Genomic DNA, 17,833 nt, shown 5'->3' on the forward strand with positions numbered 1-17,833 from the left:
CTCCAAGCGCAGACAGAGGAGGCCCCGAGTGTCCAGGCGCGTCTGTATTTATTAGGTACAAGACAAGAGGAAGGATAATGAATGAGGTCATCTTAAGGATAGTGATAGGGTCAAGACAGTCACGTGTGTGATAAACAAAGGGTCCACCACCATTAGATTACTGAGGCAAAGAGTTGGGCGGTGCGCAGCAAGGAGTCCACCCCCATTAGGTCACCGAGGCAAGGAGGTGGGCCGTGCGCAGTGAGGAGGGTGCAGTGTGCAACGTCTCTTATCTAGGGGCAGGCTACTTCTAAGAATTTCTAGAGGAGGATGCTCTGAGTCAGCACAGCAGCAACAGAGCTGACAGGGTATACAGCCACCTGCAGGCAGTTTCTAGGGATTTCTATAGGAAGATGCTTTGAGTCAGCGCAGTAGTAACAGAGCTGTGATTACAGTAGTAACAGTAGTAACAGAGTAGTAGGCGCTATTATACTGGAGGGATTTTATACCTGAGACCAGCTTTCAACAAGAACTGGATGCAAGACACTGCAACTCCTTTACAGGAGGAGTGACTTGCTCCAAGCCTGCCAAACAGCGGGTATCTTTACGATACTGAACGCTGCCGCCTGGGCCAGCCTGCCACGTAGCGCATGCCCTTTCAGGCAGAGGCACTACTGCCTGGGCCTTAGATTCTTGTCCTGGTATAGCTGTTTTTCCCTTAATTCATGCTCTGTACTGTGTTTGCTCTAGACACTCCTAGGACTATAAGATATGATTATATATAAAGGAAATAACTGAATAGTAAGATATTCTTCAGGTGCTAATTGTTCCGACTATAAACTAAGACATGATTATATATAAAGGATTATATTAAAGGAAATAACTGAGTAGTAACGCTATAAACTAAGATATTCTTCAGGCACTAATTGTGCCTAGGGGTCTGCTTAGCTCTCCTTCCTCGGTGCTAAGAAGAGGGGTTATCCACAAAGTGAGTTTATAAAATTTGTATTTTGAAGAGACAATTCTGGAAATTGATTGGAAATGATCAAGGGTAGATATAGTAATATCGCTTGGGGGTTTATGGAGTAGAGGGAGAAGGAGATTATTGCCTCGGATTAGATGGGTAGGAGTGCAGATGTGGGAATTACACTGGCTCAGTGAGCTGAGATTTCAGTGGCTATGAGATAACACAGATGGCCCCTAGCTTCGCCTCACTAGACATTCGGTTAACAGATGCAGAGAAAGTCATCTGTTGACCGAATGTCTAGTGAGGCGAATCTGTGATATCTCATACAGTATTAAGGTATCTGATTTTTTTTCTTGATCCTAGTAAGGACCAGGGCTGGGTGTTTGAAAGTAATGTTTTAGATTAAAGATATCTAAGAAGAAATACCAAATAAGAGGCTTGAAAAGTGGACCTGGAAATTGGATATTAGATATTGCTGGTATATAAGAAAGCGATTTTAATTTTGGATTGAGTTTACTTGTGGAATTGTCTTTTTATTTTGATTGTTTGTTTCTTTCCAGTAGATTCTTTTTAAACAATCTGGATAAGAAAGCGCATCATCTGCATATAATTGCAGTCGTCAATTTCAATTCAGGTTTATATTATGCCTAAGTTTTCTTGCGTTGTAGCTTTTCCTTGCCAAGAATGTGCAAAAAATGTTGAATACTAATAGTTATAGCAGTCATCCTTGTCTTCCTGATTTTATTGAAAATGATTCTAATGTTTCATTAAGAAAGATAATGTTTGCTGAAGGTTCTTAAGTTAAATATGCTTGTATTTATTTTCTTTTCTCCTATTGAAACATCTCTTGATACGTGAACAAATTTTTATCCCCAAGTTAAACCAGAATTTTGTCATTATAACAGTGATGCATTATGTTAGCTCTTTTATGTAGGATTTTTGTTTTAATGTTTGGAAGGGATGTTGCCCTAAAATATTTTCCTGTATATAAAAATAATACTAAACTTATTTTACTGATTTAAGATGGGGGAAGGTGAGAATCTTCCATTTTTTTGTTACTGAACAGCTTATCTAGCAGTCATTTTTTGTTATTAAGATATATTCGAGTTCACTCTTTTTTTGTTTGTTTTAGAGATGGAGTCTCTCTGTGTCGCCCAGGCTGGAGTGCAGGGGCGTGGTCTTGGCTCACTGAAACTTCCTCCTCCCAGGTGCAAGCAATTCTCCTGCCTCAGCCTCCCGAATAGCTGGGATTATAGGCACCCACCACCATGCCCAGCTCATTTTTGTATTTTTAGTAGAGACAAGGTTTCACCATGTTGGCCAGGCTGGTATTGAATTCCTGATCTCAGGTGATCCTCCTGCCTCCCAAAGTGCTGGGATTACAGGTGTGAGCCATTGTGCCAGCCTCAAATTCATTCTTTAAAATTTATCAGCCAGGTAACTATTTGGAGGCACATCTTTGATTAGCTTACTTATTTTTTCTACAGTATATAATAATATTTATTCAAATTGTCTCTTTTTTCCAGAGTTGTTTTATCAAAGTATGTATCTTCATAGGAAATCATACATTTCAAAAACGTTTATGTTTATTACTAAAAGTTACCTATTCTTCCGTTCCATACTAAAATAGTTCACTTAGAGATTAGAATTGCTTTAGATCTATTTATGCCTTCTGAATCAATATATCTTCTATATGTTTTGGGTTAGTTTTCTTTTTTTAATGAATTAAATTCATCTTAACTTTCTATGTTAAAATAACTTCTTAATGTTTCTAGTTTTCTTATAGTATGGCATATTTTATAAATTTATTGTTTTAAAAGCTTATATGTTTTATAATATTAAGACAAATTTAGTGCAAGCAATGTGCGGACTCAGTTTGATATCTTGATCATTTTCTTTCCTATTTTGATGATTCTCTACCTACCGTCTTCTATTGCCTCTATTAAATTGCCTCTTTGAAATGATCTGAACTTGATTCCAAAATAAGTTAACTTTTAACTGCCTAACCAATAAAATCTATAAATTTTTTTATATTTTATTACATTACACAGCTTGTGACTCTAATGTCAATAACAATATAATAAAATATAAAATACTGGTACTATTTTCCATTTCTATCAAAATACTCAGCTATCCACTAACATGTTTTGATAAGGACATCTGGGCCTATGCCATTGCTAATAACTCAAAAACTGAATTGATGAAATTACTTTTATATAATTAAAATAACAATTGAGAAAAGTATCTTGATGAAAACCTTAGATCCACATATAAAGGCTATTTTAAATTATATTTTAGTAATTAAAAATTAATGAAATTGCTCTAAAAAATACTTACCCTTAGCTACCATAGCTGCAACTATTACTAGGGCAATTAAATAAAGGAAGGCAAATATCACAGCAGCAATGCACCATGGAGACACTGTTCAAAAAGAGAGAAGTTGGCTAATGTGATCATGGAAACCAGATTCAGGAGTTGATATTAAAAAGAACTTTCACCAAGAATATTTAACCCAGTTGAATTGGTCTAAAATCTAAGCCCATAGGAGCACCGTGCTGTGGGAAAATATACTTTAGCCTGTGGGGAGAAATTTTAAAAATTATTTTGCAGATTTAGGTGCATCCTGGGAAGATATGAACATTTTGATGTTGATATAAGCTGTTTATGGAATAACAAGTTGCCCTAGTAAATAACTCTTTCAAAGGCTACAAAGGAGCACTTCAGAAATCCTACTGTGGATTTAGTTCATTTTCTTCCCCTATTTTTTTTTTTTTCTTTTTGAGACAGAGTCTCGCTCTGTCTCCCAAGCTGTAGTGCAGTGGCATGATCTCAGCTCATTGCAACCTCCACCTCCCAGTTTCAAGCAATTCTCCTGCCTCAGCCTCCTGAGTAGCTAAGATTATAGGTGCACGCTGGCTAATTTTTGTATTTTCAGTAGAGATGAGATTTCAGCATGTTGGCCAGGTTGGTCTCAAACTCCTGACCTCAGGCGATCCACCTGCCTCAGCCTCCCAAAGTGTTGGGATTACAGGCATGAGCCACCGCACCCGGCCTCCCTCCCCTAATTTTTTTTTTTTAACTATATCTTTCATCTTTGTAGTACAATTAGGTTAAGAACAAAACCCCAACTTTTGCTGTTGGTCAGGAAGGTATTCTGTGACCATTTTGATAAAAGTTCATTCATCCTGAGGTATCTCACATGCTCCATTTGTTTGTAGAAATATGGAAGCACTAAAAAGACATGTAACTTTTTCAAAATTAAAATACAAAATTCGGAGATTGTGTGTGAAACATTCTTTTTCCGTGACCTTGGTACAGCATTCTAAGTCATTGTGGCCATTGCTGCCTCGTTGACCAGCCTCATTTGCTCTTAATAGAGCACTGTAGATTACTATGACCCATTAAAAAGTGTGGGGACAAGAAATAAATCCTGATTCAAACATTAGTCCAAGAATATTTGTTTTCAGGATTAGTTCATTAAAATATTTAAGCAAAAAAGTGAATCTAGAGAACCTAGAGTCTTGACTTTTTTTTACCTTTTGTTTTCAAAGTTTTAGTTATTTTTCCTTTCTGGACATTTGAAGAACGATGAACTTTGAGGTCTGAATATATTATACTTTCCTCAGAAAACTCTGAAAAATATATAAAAAAAGCATGCAACAACTATAATCCAGATACCTGTATATACACATACCTATATGATACATAAACATATAATTAAATGGCATGTTATATGTTATACAGATTGTCACATTTTATGCTCATAAAAAAATTGTAAAATTGACTTTTTTTTTTTTTTGCTTTGTGAAATGTGGTAAATTATTACTCTTTTTTAAAAATTCTTAGTTCCTTGATCTATAATATAGGGATAACAATACAATAATCATTTATAGATATATTATAGAAATTAAGTGGGTAGCATACTGCTTGAGACATATTAAACACTCAATAAGTGTTTTTCTTTAGTAATAGTACTAATACCAGTAGTATAGAATAGTAATTGTAAGAATATAATGGGCATTAGCATCTGCAGTAAAATTAGAAATAGAAGCAAGAGTAGAAATATTCAAATTCATTTAAATGTCTATTTCTGCCTCTTCTTATAGTTGAATTTAATCCTAGTGAAAGGAGCATGAAAAGCAGTTATCTAATTCTTACTAAATAAATTCTCTCAGCAACATAATGCATGTACTCTTTCAGTACAAGTGAAGCAGAACTCATAGACACCAAAAGTCAATAACATTCCCCTAAATAATATTAAATCTAGTGCAATTGTAAATATTTACTTACCAAACTATAATTTTCTGATATTTAAATTCCCTTTAATTAGAAAATCTTTAACTCATTTATAAAGACAAAAGATTTTCAAATCCTCCTCTAAAAGTACCCGGTTATGAACTCATTATTTTAAATATTATTTACTCATCAAATGAACAGATTATTTAGTAATAACAGAAGTATCTGGCTTTACCTGTATTTATTTCATGAAGTGCTGGTGAAGGACGAAGATCATGAGAGAGGCTGGACAGTGCTAACGTCTCTGGTTCCATTGTTCAGATTACATTGTAAGGGCCAATGATGAGCACAGGGTCAGAATGAGATGGGACCAAGGCAACAGACGTCTTAATATTGCAACATCAGAGAGGATGTTTACACTAAGACTAATATGTAAACTATGTTTTTGACTCAAGAAAATTAAAGATAATGTACTCTTATAGATTAAATTTGGTTTTTCTTTTATGTATGATGAACCACTTATTATTTCTAAAGATAAAATTTAAAATGTTAACCATGAAGATTTCCTCTTTGCCTTAATTGCTGTTTTTTAAAAACAAATGAGAAAACAATAAAGACTAAATAACATAATATAAATAAATGGCATTGCATTTGAATGATTATAACAGGTACTGATTTTCAGAAATACCTTTTTTGTGATTATAAACATGCTCATTGTAAATGATTCGGCGAACACAACATACAACCCTATTCCCTCAATATAATCTCTAACATAATTATTCATAGCTTTGCCTAATTTTTCAAATGACCAATGGATGTTTTACTTTAAAAAGTAAAATAACTGGGCACAGTGGCTCAGGCCTGTAATCGCAGCACTTTAGGAGGCTGAGGTGGGCAGATCATGAGGTCAGGAGTTTGAGACCAACCTGGCCAACACGGTGAAACCCATCTCTACTAAAAATTCAAGACTGTCTAGGAAAAAAAAAGTAAAATAACTGTCAAATTAAATAATGAAAACAATTATTACTTATTTCTATAATAAAATTTATGGAGTCATCAAACATAGATGAGATAGCTTTGCAGGTATTTATGTGGAGAATTTTCCATGATATATTAAGTGGAAAACAATAAAATTATAACATAATATGACTTTACATTTTGGTAGAAAAAAATTCTGTAATTATATGTGTTTGTAATATAATAAGGTTATGTGTCCGACCTGATAAAATTGTAATTTAATAATATTTTGGTCACTAACTTGTTAAATTTGTATTTTTCATATGTGGTTTTCTATTTTTGTGTTACTGTTCTGATGAGCATAATTTATTTTTATCATTGAAAGGATTAAAGTGTGCATATGTGAAATTTCTTTTATAGTCTAATGTGTGCTCTGAGACATACACACCACAGTAACCACAGGTCTACTGCCCTCACCTTTGACGGATATAAATAAACTTCATAACAAAAGCATATAATTTGACTGGGAGACTATGGAACATTGTTGGGTCTTAAGTTGTTTTGGAAGATACAGTGTTAATGTTTTGGAAGAGTACAAAGATGATGATCAACTTCAGATAATAACTAGAGTATACATGCATTAAATTCTATAGTGAGTAATAAAATGATGAAAAGAAAGTATAATTTCAAAAATTATAGAAGAAAAAACAGATTGAGAAAAATAAGTTTATCTAAAAGAAGCTATAAAGGGGGATGGGGCGAAGAAGAGACATAAGATCAGGCAGGACAACTAGAAAGCATAAATTTATGTAAATTATAAAAAATCAGACATATCAACAGTAAAGATAAACTCTGTAAATGTTCCAGGGAAAAAATATAAAAATTATCACAAGGAGTTCTTAAAAATTTTAAAATATTACCAGTTATTTACAAAAGTTACATCTAGTAGATAAGGATGTGAAATGGTTAAAAATAGAAGATCAACATTTATATAATGCAAACATTAATCAAACTAAAATATCATAACTCCTAATGTCTGACAAAACACACTTCAAGGAAAAATGTAGTAAGAAGATGGGTTTTGTTTTTTTTTTGAGACAGAGTCTTGCTCTGCTGCCAGGCTGGAGCGCAATGGCACAATCTTGGCTCACTGCAACCTCCGCCTCCTGGGTTCAAGCTATTCTTCTGCCTAAGCCTCCTGAGTAGCTGGGACCACAGGCAAGTGTCACTGTGCCCGGCTAATTTTTGTATTTTTAGTAGAGACGGGGTTTCACCATGTTGGCCAGGATGGTTTCGATCTCTTGACCTTGCAATCCCCCCGCCTCGGCCTCCCAAAGTTCTGGGATTACAGGCATGAGTCACCATGGCCGGCCCAAGAAGATGGGTTTTTAAATAATAATAAAAATTTCAATTCAACAGTAGTATATCACAATTTTAGTATAACCCTTTAACACAACTTCAAAATATAGCAAGGACTAAATGATATATATAGGGAGAAGGAATAGTAAACAAAACACAATCATTTGAGTAAATTTTAACATACTCTGACATATACAAACAGACCCCCAAAATTACATTTGGACAATATAAAGAAGATTTAAACAGCACGAAATAATAAATTTCCTTTATTGAATAAAAACGCTAATTTCTCTCATCCTATTTGTCTAAAAAATATGTGTTTTTGTCTAATACATGAGGAAAAAGGCTGGAGATGGAGTGCTGTCTTGATTCATTTTCTGTCAGCATATAGCCTGTATAGTCCCTTTTCTTCTGACTTCCATTTGCACTGTTGGAAAATCAGTCGACAGAATAAATGCTGTTTATTTCCAGTCATTGTCTTTTCTCTCCTGGTTGTGTCTGGAAATTTATCATTGCTCCTGGTGTTCTTCAGTCTTTACTATGATGTGCTCATATGTGGATTTATTTATTGTTTCGTTTCAAAAATCTTGATTGATATTAATTAGACTTCTTAAATTTGTGGATTGGTGTCTCATTATTCCTGGATTGGAAAAGTCACAATCATCAATTCTTCACAGAGTACATCAGCCCCCATCTTTGCGCTTTCTGAAATACTAACCGGAGGCATTTGTCTAAACTGCCTTATGTTTAATTTCCTTTTCATGCTATCTTTTTGTCTCTATGGGCTGTTTTGAAAAATGACTTCAGAAATGTCATTCAATTCATTAATTCTCTATGTCTAAGTATACATTAAATGTATCCAATATATTACATTGTCTTTCAAAAAATTGTATTTAGTTCTTTTACAAATCCATAAATCTACATAGAGTTTCTTGCTTTCTAAACACATTTCCAAATTTGTCTTATGTTCCCTTAACCATGGTAAATATAGTTAATTTATACCATGTGTCTGATTATTGAAGTAATGGTTGTTTTGCATCTTTTTCTTCTTCTTTTTTTTTTTTTTTTTTTTTTGAGACAGTCTCACTCTTTTGCCCAGGCGGGAGTGCAGTGCCATGGTCTCAGCTCACTGATCCTCATGCCTTAGCCTCCCAAAGTCCTGGGATTACAGGTGGGAGACACAGTGCCTAGCCATTGTTTTGTATCTTCTGCTGTCTTTTGTGTTCCTACTGGTTCTTTTGAAAGTGCTTGTTTGCTTGTGTGCATAGTTTTTTGTTTCTAGCTCTGAGCTTCTCATCTTTCTCACTAATTTATTCATGGTAAATCATTAAGCCTGGATGAAATGAGTTGTTCTATAGAATATTATAAATTAATTTTTTATTTATTCCTGCTAAGTGACAAGAAATATTACTAATTTAGACTATTTTAAAATGAAATCTTGACCTGCTGATTTTTTGACCAGTGGTGGTGGTAATTCAGCCTGCAAATCCACACAATGTCTGGCTCCAGAGACACTATTTCACGAAGAAAATGTTTGTTTCAACCATCAGAGGGAAGCTGATTTAGTTTAAGTTTACCTTATCCAAAGCATGCAGTTAGGGTTAGGTGTGTGGGAATTGCTGAGATACATGAGAAACCAGATATTCAAAGTTCACAGTTATAATGGAGTGTTATTTATAGTCATACCTCTAATATCAAGTGAGATAATATGCAAAACTGCATTTATATATTCTCCATTCTTTTTAAAATAAACTTCTATGATGATAATAATGACCAATTAAATAAGAAATCAATTAAGATTTTTCCCTCTGAAATATGACAAACATACAGGAAAGGACAGAACACATACATGTAGAGATTGATGGATAATGATACAAGTTCGGTCAAAATAGATTTGCCACCTCCCAGAGTTTTCTACATTGTTCCTCCTTATTACAATGCTTCCTCCTAGAATTAACCATTCTTCTGATTTTCCCGCTTCTTATGCATGTATTCTTAGACAGTAGGCTTTTTTGGCTTATTTTAATTTTATTTATGTGAATAGAATCAAACTACTTTTTTTGCATTATTTTATTCTGTATTTGTTAGAGTTATCTGTGTTGCTGTGGACAGCTACGGTTTACTTCTGTAGGTAATTTCTTTGTATGATACGCTCTCAATCGGTTTACTTACTCTGCCTTTGATGGATATTTAATTGGTTTCTTTCTAGGACTATTATAAATAATGTTGCCTGTATTTCATAAATTATCATTTCACTATACTTATAATCTATATTTAAAATTGTCATATGTTTTCTGTTCTTGTGCTCTGTTTGTGTGGATATTTAGTGACTAGGTGGGTATATGGGTATAAATGGTTATAAATTTCTCTAGGGTAGCCTTTGACATTTTCCGTTTTATCACAGCCTTTGAATCTCTTTATTCTTTTGACCTTAGCTTACTTCCTGTAAGAGAGATGGTTTAAGGGCAGTGATCAAAATTTGAAAATAGCAACAAAACATCTTGGTATTAAAAATAAGAAAATTTAACAAAAAATAAGTAAAATGTTGGTCAATTGCCAGTGATAATCAAGGTGAAATTTGAGAGCCTGATAAGAATTAGCACCCGCAGTTTGACGTCTATCATCAGAATATGCAATCTGGATACAGAAAAAGAGAAGATTAAACTTCTTTTTAAAATTTTTAATTATTTTTTTCTGCATACTTAATGACAAGAGAAGATGAAATTTAATCTAGCTGCGTGCCACAGTTAATTAGGCATATGTAATGGAAAATAAGAAATGAATGGCAATAACATCATTCAGGTGACTCACCATTAGGTCTAGTTTTGTATGGTTAGGGCATGGCAATAGCAACAAATGAGAAAATAAAAGTCAAACCTGAATGATAATGAAGAAGAAATTAAGCAGAATGAATGAAATAAATACAAAAGACAAATGTTGGCCTCACAGGCCTTTTTTTTTGTTTCTTTAGATATGTGATGTTCCAAAGGTAGAAGTGCTTCTGATCTGTCTCAACCATGCACTGTACATGGAACTGTACACTCACTAAGACTCACCCATTTTTCTGTATCCCCATTACTGGTTCTAATTCTTGCATGAAATATTTAGAACTTTAATACATTCACTGAGATAAGGAAGGCAAGGAGGAAGTGGAAAAGGGAAAAGATGTCAGAGAGTGATGAAGACTGTGATACAGTTGTTAGAGCTCGGCTTCCAAGGGCACAGAATGTAGCAAAAAAGCATGGAGAACGGAGGTGAGGTGTGGTGTGAAAAACAGATGTTGAGAATCATGTCCCCGGAAGCCTGTGGTGGTAGAGTTGTGAAAGATCCATTGGGAACCCATCACAAACCTTTATGAAATGAACTGTGTGTGAATGTTTCTTGTGGGTAAAAGGGGTCCAAATGAGAGCAGGGAATAACATGGACTCATCCTAGATTCTGTAGTAGGCTGAATAATGGCTCCCAGTATATCCAGGTTATAATCATTGGAAGCCGTCAATGTTACCTTACAAAGCAAGAGATACTTAGCAGAAGTGATGAAGATATTGAGGCCCTTGAGATTGGAGGATTATTTTGGATTATCTAAGTAGGCTTAAAATGTAATTACAAGTATCCTTATAAAAGGGATCCAAAGGAAGATTTGAGTACAGAAAAGGAGAAGGCAGTGTAATCATTTGAGCAGAAGCTGGAATGACAAAACCACAAGTGAGGAAATGCAGGCAGACATGAGAAGCTAAATGAGGAGAGGAACAGATTCAGCCCTACGGAAACTTTGATATTAACCCCATAAGACTTTTTGGATTCCAACCCTCTAAAACTGTAAGAATAATTTCTATGGTCTTTATCTACTAAATTTGTGCTTATTTGTTATAGCAGCAATAGCATACTAAGACAGCTTCTATGCATGAAGAGTGATGGGTGGGATATACAGCTCTAACAGAAAACATGGGACACCTGGTTTGAGGGTGAGGAAGAATCAAAACCACACAACACACTAAAGCGGGTTCATCGCCCATGTCAGAAGCTGTAGTTGCAGGGCTCCGTAGGAATGTATCCAAGAACTCCCTGAGATTCTCTCCCGAGACAAAGAGAGAAGTCATCCACACGACCTTTTTCTGTGCTGATTTTCCCATCTGAGTTCAGTTGGAAAGGAAAAAGAAAATTTTAGTTTTGCATAAAATTCTAAAATTTTGTTATATGGATTTGGGAATTTGAATTGCTGAAATGACACGTTCCTGTGACTGAAAATGACTGAGAGACAATTATCTGAAAATTACTTACATAATTGGAGACTCCAGGGAAGCTGGTGAAGAGCAAGACTACATATCCAGTTTAGAAGGAAACTGAGGGAAACCTTGGTCATAAACTTACACAGGCAGTATCTGAATTATTTTAATTGTTTTGTTTACATAAATAGAATTCTGAAATCTTGAGAAACAGTAATTCTTATACAAATGTAAACCTTTTAATCAGAATTCTGTTAAAAATACCAATGACTGGCTGGGCGAGGTGGCTCATGCCTGTAACCCCAGCACTTTGGGAGGCTGAGGTGGGCGGATCACCGGAGGTCAGTAGTTCAAGATCAGCCTGGGCAACATGGTGAAACACCATCTCTATTAAAAATACAAAATTAGCCTGGTGTGGTGGCACATGCCTGTGATCCCAGCTACTCCAGAGGCTGAGGCAGGAGAGTTGCTTGAATCCGGGAGGTGGTTGTGGTGAGCCAAGATAGTGCCATTGCATTCTAGCCTGGACAACAAGAGTGAAACTCTGTCTCAAAGAAAACCAAAAACCAAAAAACAAAAACAAAAACAAAAAAACAACCAATAACCAATCACTAATCTCTTCTAGTTTTAATCTTCTGGTTTCTCATTTTTGTGAATTTGAGAATGAAGGACTCTGATGGTTATATGTCACTCTTCTGTTCATTATTTTTATAAAAATATCAATATTTGATGTCTCTAACATTGCCTATAATCTTGTGTAATGCCAGCATTATATAATAAAATACATTCTCCATAATGTTATAAATATCAAATAAAAATATAATTACTATAAAGTTCATATGTAGTATTATGTTTAAAATGATATGCTCCTTTATATTTTGACTTTAAGTTATTATTGGTCCTGTGACTGAACTTTGGCTTCTTTATCTGTTGTAAGAAATATTGTGGGCATAAATAATAATGTGGGTACAAAGTTAGAAGATGTGTTCAAGGAAGGCATCTCAAAGGAGGTGTCATTTGAGTAATGTCAAATGAGTGACATTTGACAACAGAGAGCCTCTAAAATATTTGAGCAAGGAACTGTTCTAATAGTGGACCATCTCTAAAACATAAGACCGAATGGTTTGTTTGAGAAATAGCATTGTGGCTAGATCAGAGGGAGGGATGGAGCAGAAATAGGGTAGAGAAAAAGACAGAGAAATTGTCAGGGAAACAAGAGTGTAGTAGATATCATTCAAGGTAGGTTGATGTATTCATGAATGTCGAGGCAGGAAAACAAATTCTGTGCCAAAGTCATTACATAGAGCAAGTTAATACAGAAGGGTATTTACCAAGCAGTTGGAGAACTCTAAGAGTCAGTCAGGAGAAAGAAGATCATTTAGATATGGGCAAAACAGGAAGCAAGTACTATTCCCAAAGCTGGAGGAAACAAGGGAGTAGGTGGGTTCACAAGAACCACGTGATGGGCACTGGCACCACCGTGGCTGGTGCCTTATGGGAAGCAGTAGTTATGTGGCAGCAGTTCAAATGACATAGCATGAAGGAGGGATGAAAACACGATTCCACTTTTGTGAGGCATCTAAAATAGTCTAATTCATAGAAGCAAGGAGCAAAATAGTGGTTGCCAGGGACAGTGAGGAGGAGAAAATGGGGATAATGTTTTAGTAATGCAAAATGAGTAAGTTCCAGAGATCTGCTGTATAACATTGCACCTAGAGTTAACAATATTGTATTGTACATTTCAAAATTTGTTAATAGAGTAGATCTCATGTTGTGTTCCTATCACAATAAAATAAATATTAAAATTAAGTAAAACAAGCAAGTACATAGCATGTGTGGCCACCGCAGGAGATAAAGCCTGGAGCAGAGAGGGGGAAGACAAAATACCAGACTACTCCCCACTTCCTACCTTCCAAATCTCAAGTCAGTGGCTCCCTTGACTGGACCTACTGGTTAGCCATGGAGCTTGTTAGCCATGGAGACGGTGAAACATGTATTGCCAGAATCAGCAATCCAAGAAACAAGCAGAACAGAGGAAAACCATGAAGGTCAAAAAGAAAAGTGACTGACAGAGTGGAAGAAACCAAATCTACCAAAGCATAGAATCATACTATTTTGGGAGAGATGCTTCTCATACTCAATCAGAAGTAAGACTTGTCAGCTGGGCGAGGTGGCTTACACCTGTAATCTCAGCACTTTGGGAGGCTGAGGTGGGCGGATTACCTGAGATCAAAAATTCAAGACCAGCCTTGACAACATGGTGAAACCCCGTCTCTACTAAAAATACAAAAAAAAAAATTAGCCAGGCGTGGTGGTGGATTCTCCTGCCTCAGCTATTTGGGAGGCTGAGGCAGGAGAATCACTTGAACTGGGAGGTGGAGGTTGCAGTGAGCCAAGATTGCGCCAGTACACTCCAGCCTGGGCGACAAAAGCGAAACTCCATCTCAAACAACAACAACAACAAAAGACTTGTTAACACAATATTCTGTGAAGATGTTCAGCTTGACTTGTCCAATCTACACATAGGTTTACTGTAATGTGTGTAAAATCACTAAGATAAATTATCAGTATGACACCACATGTGGAAGGGTTTAGTAAGGGGGGAACAGGTGTTTTGAACAAAGAATTGAGTATACTTTAATTCACATACTGACACAGGAGATAAGACCCTAATTCCTTATCCATAAGGTTAAAAACTAAATATCTATAAACAAAATGTTTTCATCAATTTGGTTCCAAAACCTGAACTTAGCTAATAGTGGTTTTTGTTTTATACATTTTGCTGTGGAAATATTAATGTGGTTGGTTATAGGGTGAATTATCAAATGCCAATGGGGCTGTTAATTTATGTATGTATGCATACACACACACACACACACACACACACACACATGTATTTTTTGAGACAGAGTCTCTCTCTCTCTGTCACCCAGGCTGGAGTGCAGTGGCACATCTCAGCTCACTGCAACCTCCCCCTCCCGAGTTCAAGCAATTCTTCTGCCTCAGCCTCCTGAGTAGCTGAGACTACAGGCGCACGCCACCATGTCCCGCTAATTTTTTGTATTTTAATAGAGACGGGGTTTCACTGTGTTGCCAAGGCTGGTCGTGAATTCCCAAGCTCAGGCAATCTGCCCACCTCCACCTCCCAAAGTGCTGGGACTACCAGGGTGAGCCACCAGCCCGGCCTAAGCACATATATTTTAAAATATAAACTAATAAATTTTAAAATACATTTTTTTCCACAAATTCCAGATAAGAAATTAGGATCTCTGTATCCTATACATCATTTGGTTTTCACTTAAAAGTTTTTAAAGGTGTGATGAGAAAACTATAGATAAAAGAACAATCTTTGACCTATTCCTGTGACATTTCTCTTTGTTATCTGCCTCTACCAGTGTTGCTAGTGTATCATGCTAGCCATGTTGCATATAAACCTGGAGAAAATACCATTTCCGTATTTTCAAAATACTTTGCTACTATTTATAAAAGAAATTCTTACCTTTAGATTGTGTTGTTGCTAAAATTGAAATGTAAGTACAGAGTCTTATGATTGATAAAAACGGTTGCTTCTTTAAAAAACAGTCTGCAAAAACATAGCTTTTGATTCCAGGAATTATTTTTGCCATATGCTCATTTTCTTTCCTCTCATGTGAACCATCTTTATGTCTAGTCTCAAAAATTTCTGTTATAGTCACCATTCTGTCACAGTAAATATTCAGAAGTAACTCAGGGAAAACAATTCATTTGCTTAAGCTTCCAATATTAAAAAAGTCCTTTGTATATCGATAGGCACCATGATAATTTTTCACATGGTATTATTTAACATCTTTCTCCACAGCAGCTTAACGTTGTTTTTTTGTGTGTGTGTCTTTACCTGTCCATTATTTCCACATACAAAACATGCTATCTCTAAGCATATTATCAGAAAAAAAATCCAGTTAAAAACCATCTCATAGAAAATATGACTAGTATTTAAAGTCCAATCGATGCTTTGTGATCCTTATGCTATTTTTTCTTTGCGATTGGCTCTTTCCTCCTCTTTCCCTCCTCCTCTCTTAACAGGTAAATATTGTCACAGTTTTGAGTTTAATAATGTTTCCTATGGTTACGCTTTCTGTAATAACAAAAATCATGCAGTTACAGTGATAGCGATCAGGTACATCCATGCTTGAAACCTCAGTTCTGGTCTCTTCTCTCCTCCCTAAGCCACGTCTTCTGCTTTTTGGCCAGGTGCATTGCTTTAACTTCCAATATTGTTTGCAACAGCATCTTACTCTCTTTGTCAGACACGCCATTTCCTCTACCCATTACCCATCTACTTTATCTCCAACATCCTATGGTCACACCAAGACCAGTGTTAGGTGTTAACTGTTATTTCGGGCAGCAGCAACTCTGTGGTTGGAAATATTCTGTATGGTATGGTGTGACGTGTCGGCCACATCCATTACACATAAAGTGTACTGATGACTGAGGCCTGACAGGGGGCCAGGGTCATATCAGAATCCAGAGATTTCCATTAAAGTTTAAAGTTCAGTCTTCAAACTCACTGTAGCTAATAATGAATAGCTTATATCCTATCTTCCCCAATATGTTTCTTAATGGTTTTGAGCACTAATTGGGTGTTAAATACCTTATACGTTTATACATTAAACCATTCTCAGAACATATTTCCAGTAAACTATTTAGTTGCCTTTTACATTTTTTTTCAACAGATGATGGAAATGAATCTTAAAGGGGTTATTTAACCGATTCAAGTTTACAATCTACCAAAAGCAGAATCAAGCATTTAAAACTACTTACTTTTGACACCTCATATTTAGCAGGTTGAAGAAGCAGAAAGAATGATTACCTGATAAGGATTGACTAGAAATTAGTTTTGAATGCAAAATAGCCTTTGAATCATCATCATTTTATTTAGCTTGTGGTATTGTTTTTGTTGTTGTTGTTGTTGTTTTTGTATTTTTTTGTAGAGATGGGGATCTCACTTTGTTGCCCAGGCTGGTCCCAAACTAAGCTCAAGCCATGCTCCCACCTTGACCTCCCAAAGTGTTGGGATTACAGGTGTGAGCCACCGCACCCCATCCCATAACTGTTTACATATAGTTTTGGTCATATAAAGAACCTCACTGGGGGATGGGTGCGGTGGCTCACTCCTGTAATCCCAGCACTTTGATCAACTGAAGTCAGGAGTTTGAGACCAGCCTGGCCAACGTGGCGAAACTCTGTCTCTAGTAAGAATACAAAAGTTAGACGGGCGTGGTGGCATGCCTGCAGTCCCAGCTACTCGGGAGGCTGAGGCAGGAGAATTGCTTGAATCCAGGAGGTGGAGCCGACAGACTGTACTTTGTTGCCCACGCTGAAGTGCTGTGAGCCAAGATTGCACCACTGCGCTCCAGCCTGGGTGACAGAGTGAGACTGTCTCAAAAAACCCAAACAAAATTTTTAAAAAACTCATTTTTTGGTTTATTTGTTTGTGTTTTTTTGATGATTAAAAACCGTGGCAAAATTGTACCTACAGGAAAGATGGATATGCATTGTAAGGCACAGGTTTGAAGTTAGATAAGACAGCCATGGGAGAATGCAAGTGTATGTATAATATTAGTACACAAATACATGCATACATACAAATAACTCAGAAAATTTTTTTTACTTAACACTCAGATGTCTCACTGATAGGTTGCAAAAAAATGTTATACAAATAATGAGAGCATTTCTTCCATTAACCTAACTTCAAACAAATCCAAATAAATTCTAAGTTTTAAAAAAGACCATCCATTTTGGTGCCAACATCCTTTTCAAGTAAAGTATTTATATACTGAAGTATTATAAAATCCATAAATAGATATTGCAATATATACACAGACACTTTCATGAATTAAATTATGTTTCTTAGAAGACAGAGGCATGAAAATAGAGAAACCAGGAAATAAAACATGTAACTAAAAACTTACTAGGACTTTAAAAACCACCCCTAGGTCACACAAAACTACGGGGATAACTTAGTTTAATTATCTGTCTAAATATGGATTTTTACCTCTATGAGAAAGATCAGGACAGGCGTGGTGGCTCACACCTGTAATCACAGCACTTTGGGAGGCTCAGGCAGGTG

General features: G+C 35.9%; 1 protein-coding gene across 4 annotated transcripts in view; it reads right to left on the reverse strand.

Moving 5' to 3' along the window:
* LOC135275430 (uncharacterized) overlaps positions 1–5,504 on the reverse strand; it is a 32,339-nt gene extending 26,835 nt beyond the window's left edge. For all 4 annotated transcript variants that reach the window (XM_064377649.1, XM_064377652.1, XM_064377650.1 and 1 more), the window contains exons 1-3: positions 5,418–5,504; positions 4,483–4,578; positions 3,284–3,367 (exon numbers count right to left, since the gene is read on the reverse strand). In XM_064377649.1, coding sequence (XP_064233719.1) covers positions 3,284–3,367; positions 4,483–4,578; positions 5,418–5,496 — 259 coding nt within the window. In that variant the 5' untranslated portion in view covers positions 5,497–5,504. The remainder of the gene's footprint in view (positions 1–3,283; positions 3,368–4,482; positions 4,579–5,417) is intronic.
* Between the last annotated feature and the right edge of the window lie 12,329 nt (positions 5,505–17,833).

The sequence above is a fragment of the Aotus nancymaae genome, unplaced genomic scaffold (assembly GCF_030222135.1).
Source record: "Aotus nancymaae isolate 86718 unplaced genomic scaffold, 86718_ANA_hifiasm-v0.15.2.pri h1tg000016l, whole genome shotgun sequence".
In the NCBI taxonomy this organism is placed as follows: Eukaryota; Metazoa; Chordata; class Mammalia; order Primates; family Aotidae; genus Aotus; species Aotus nancymaae.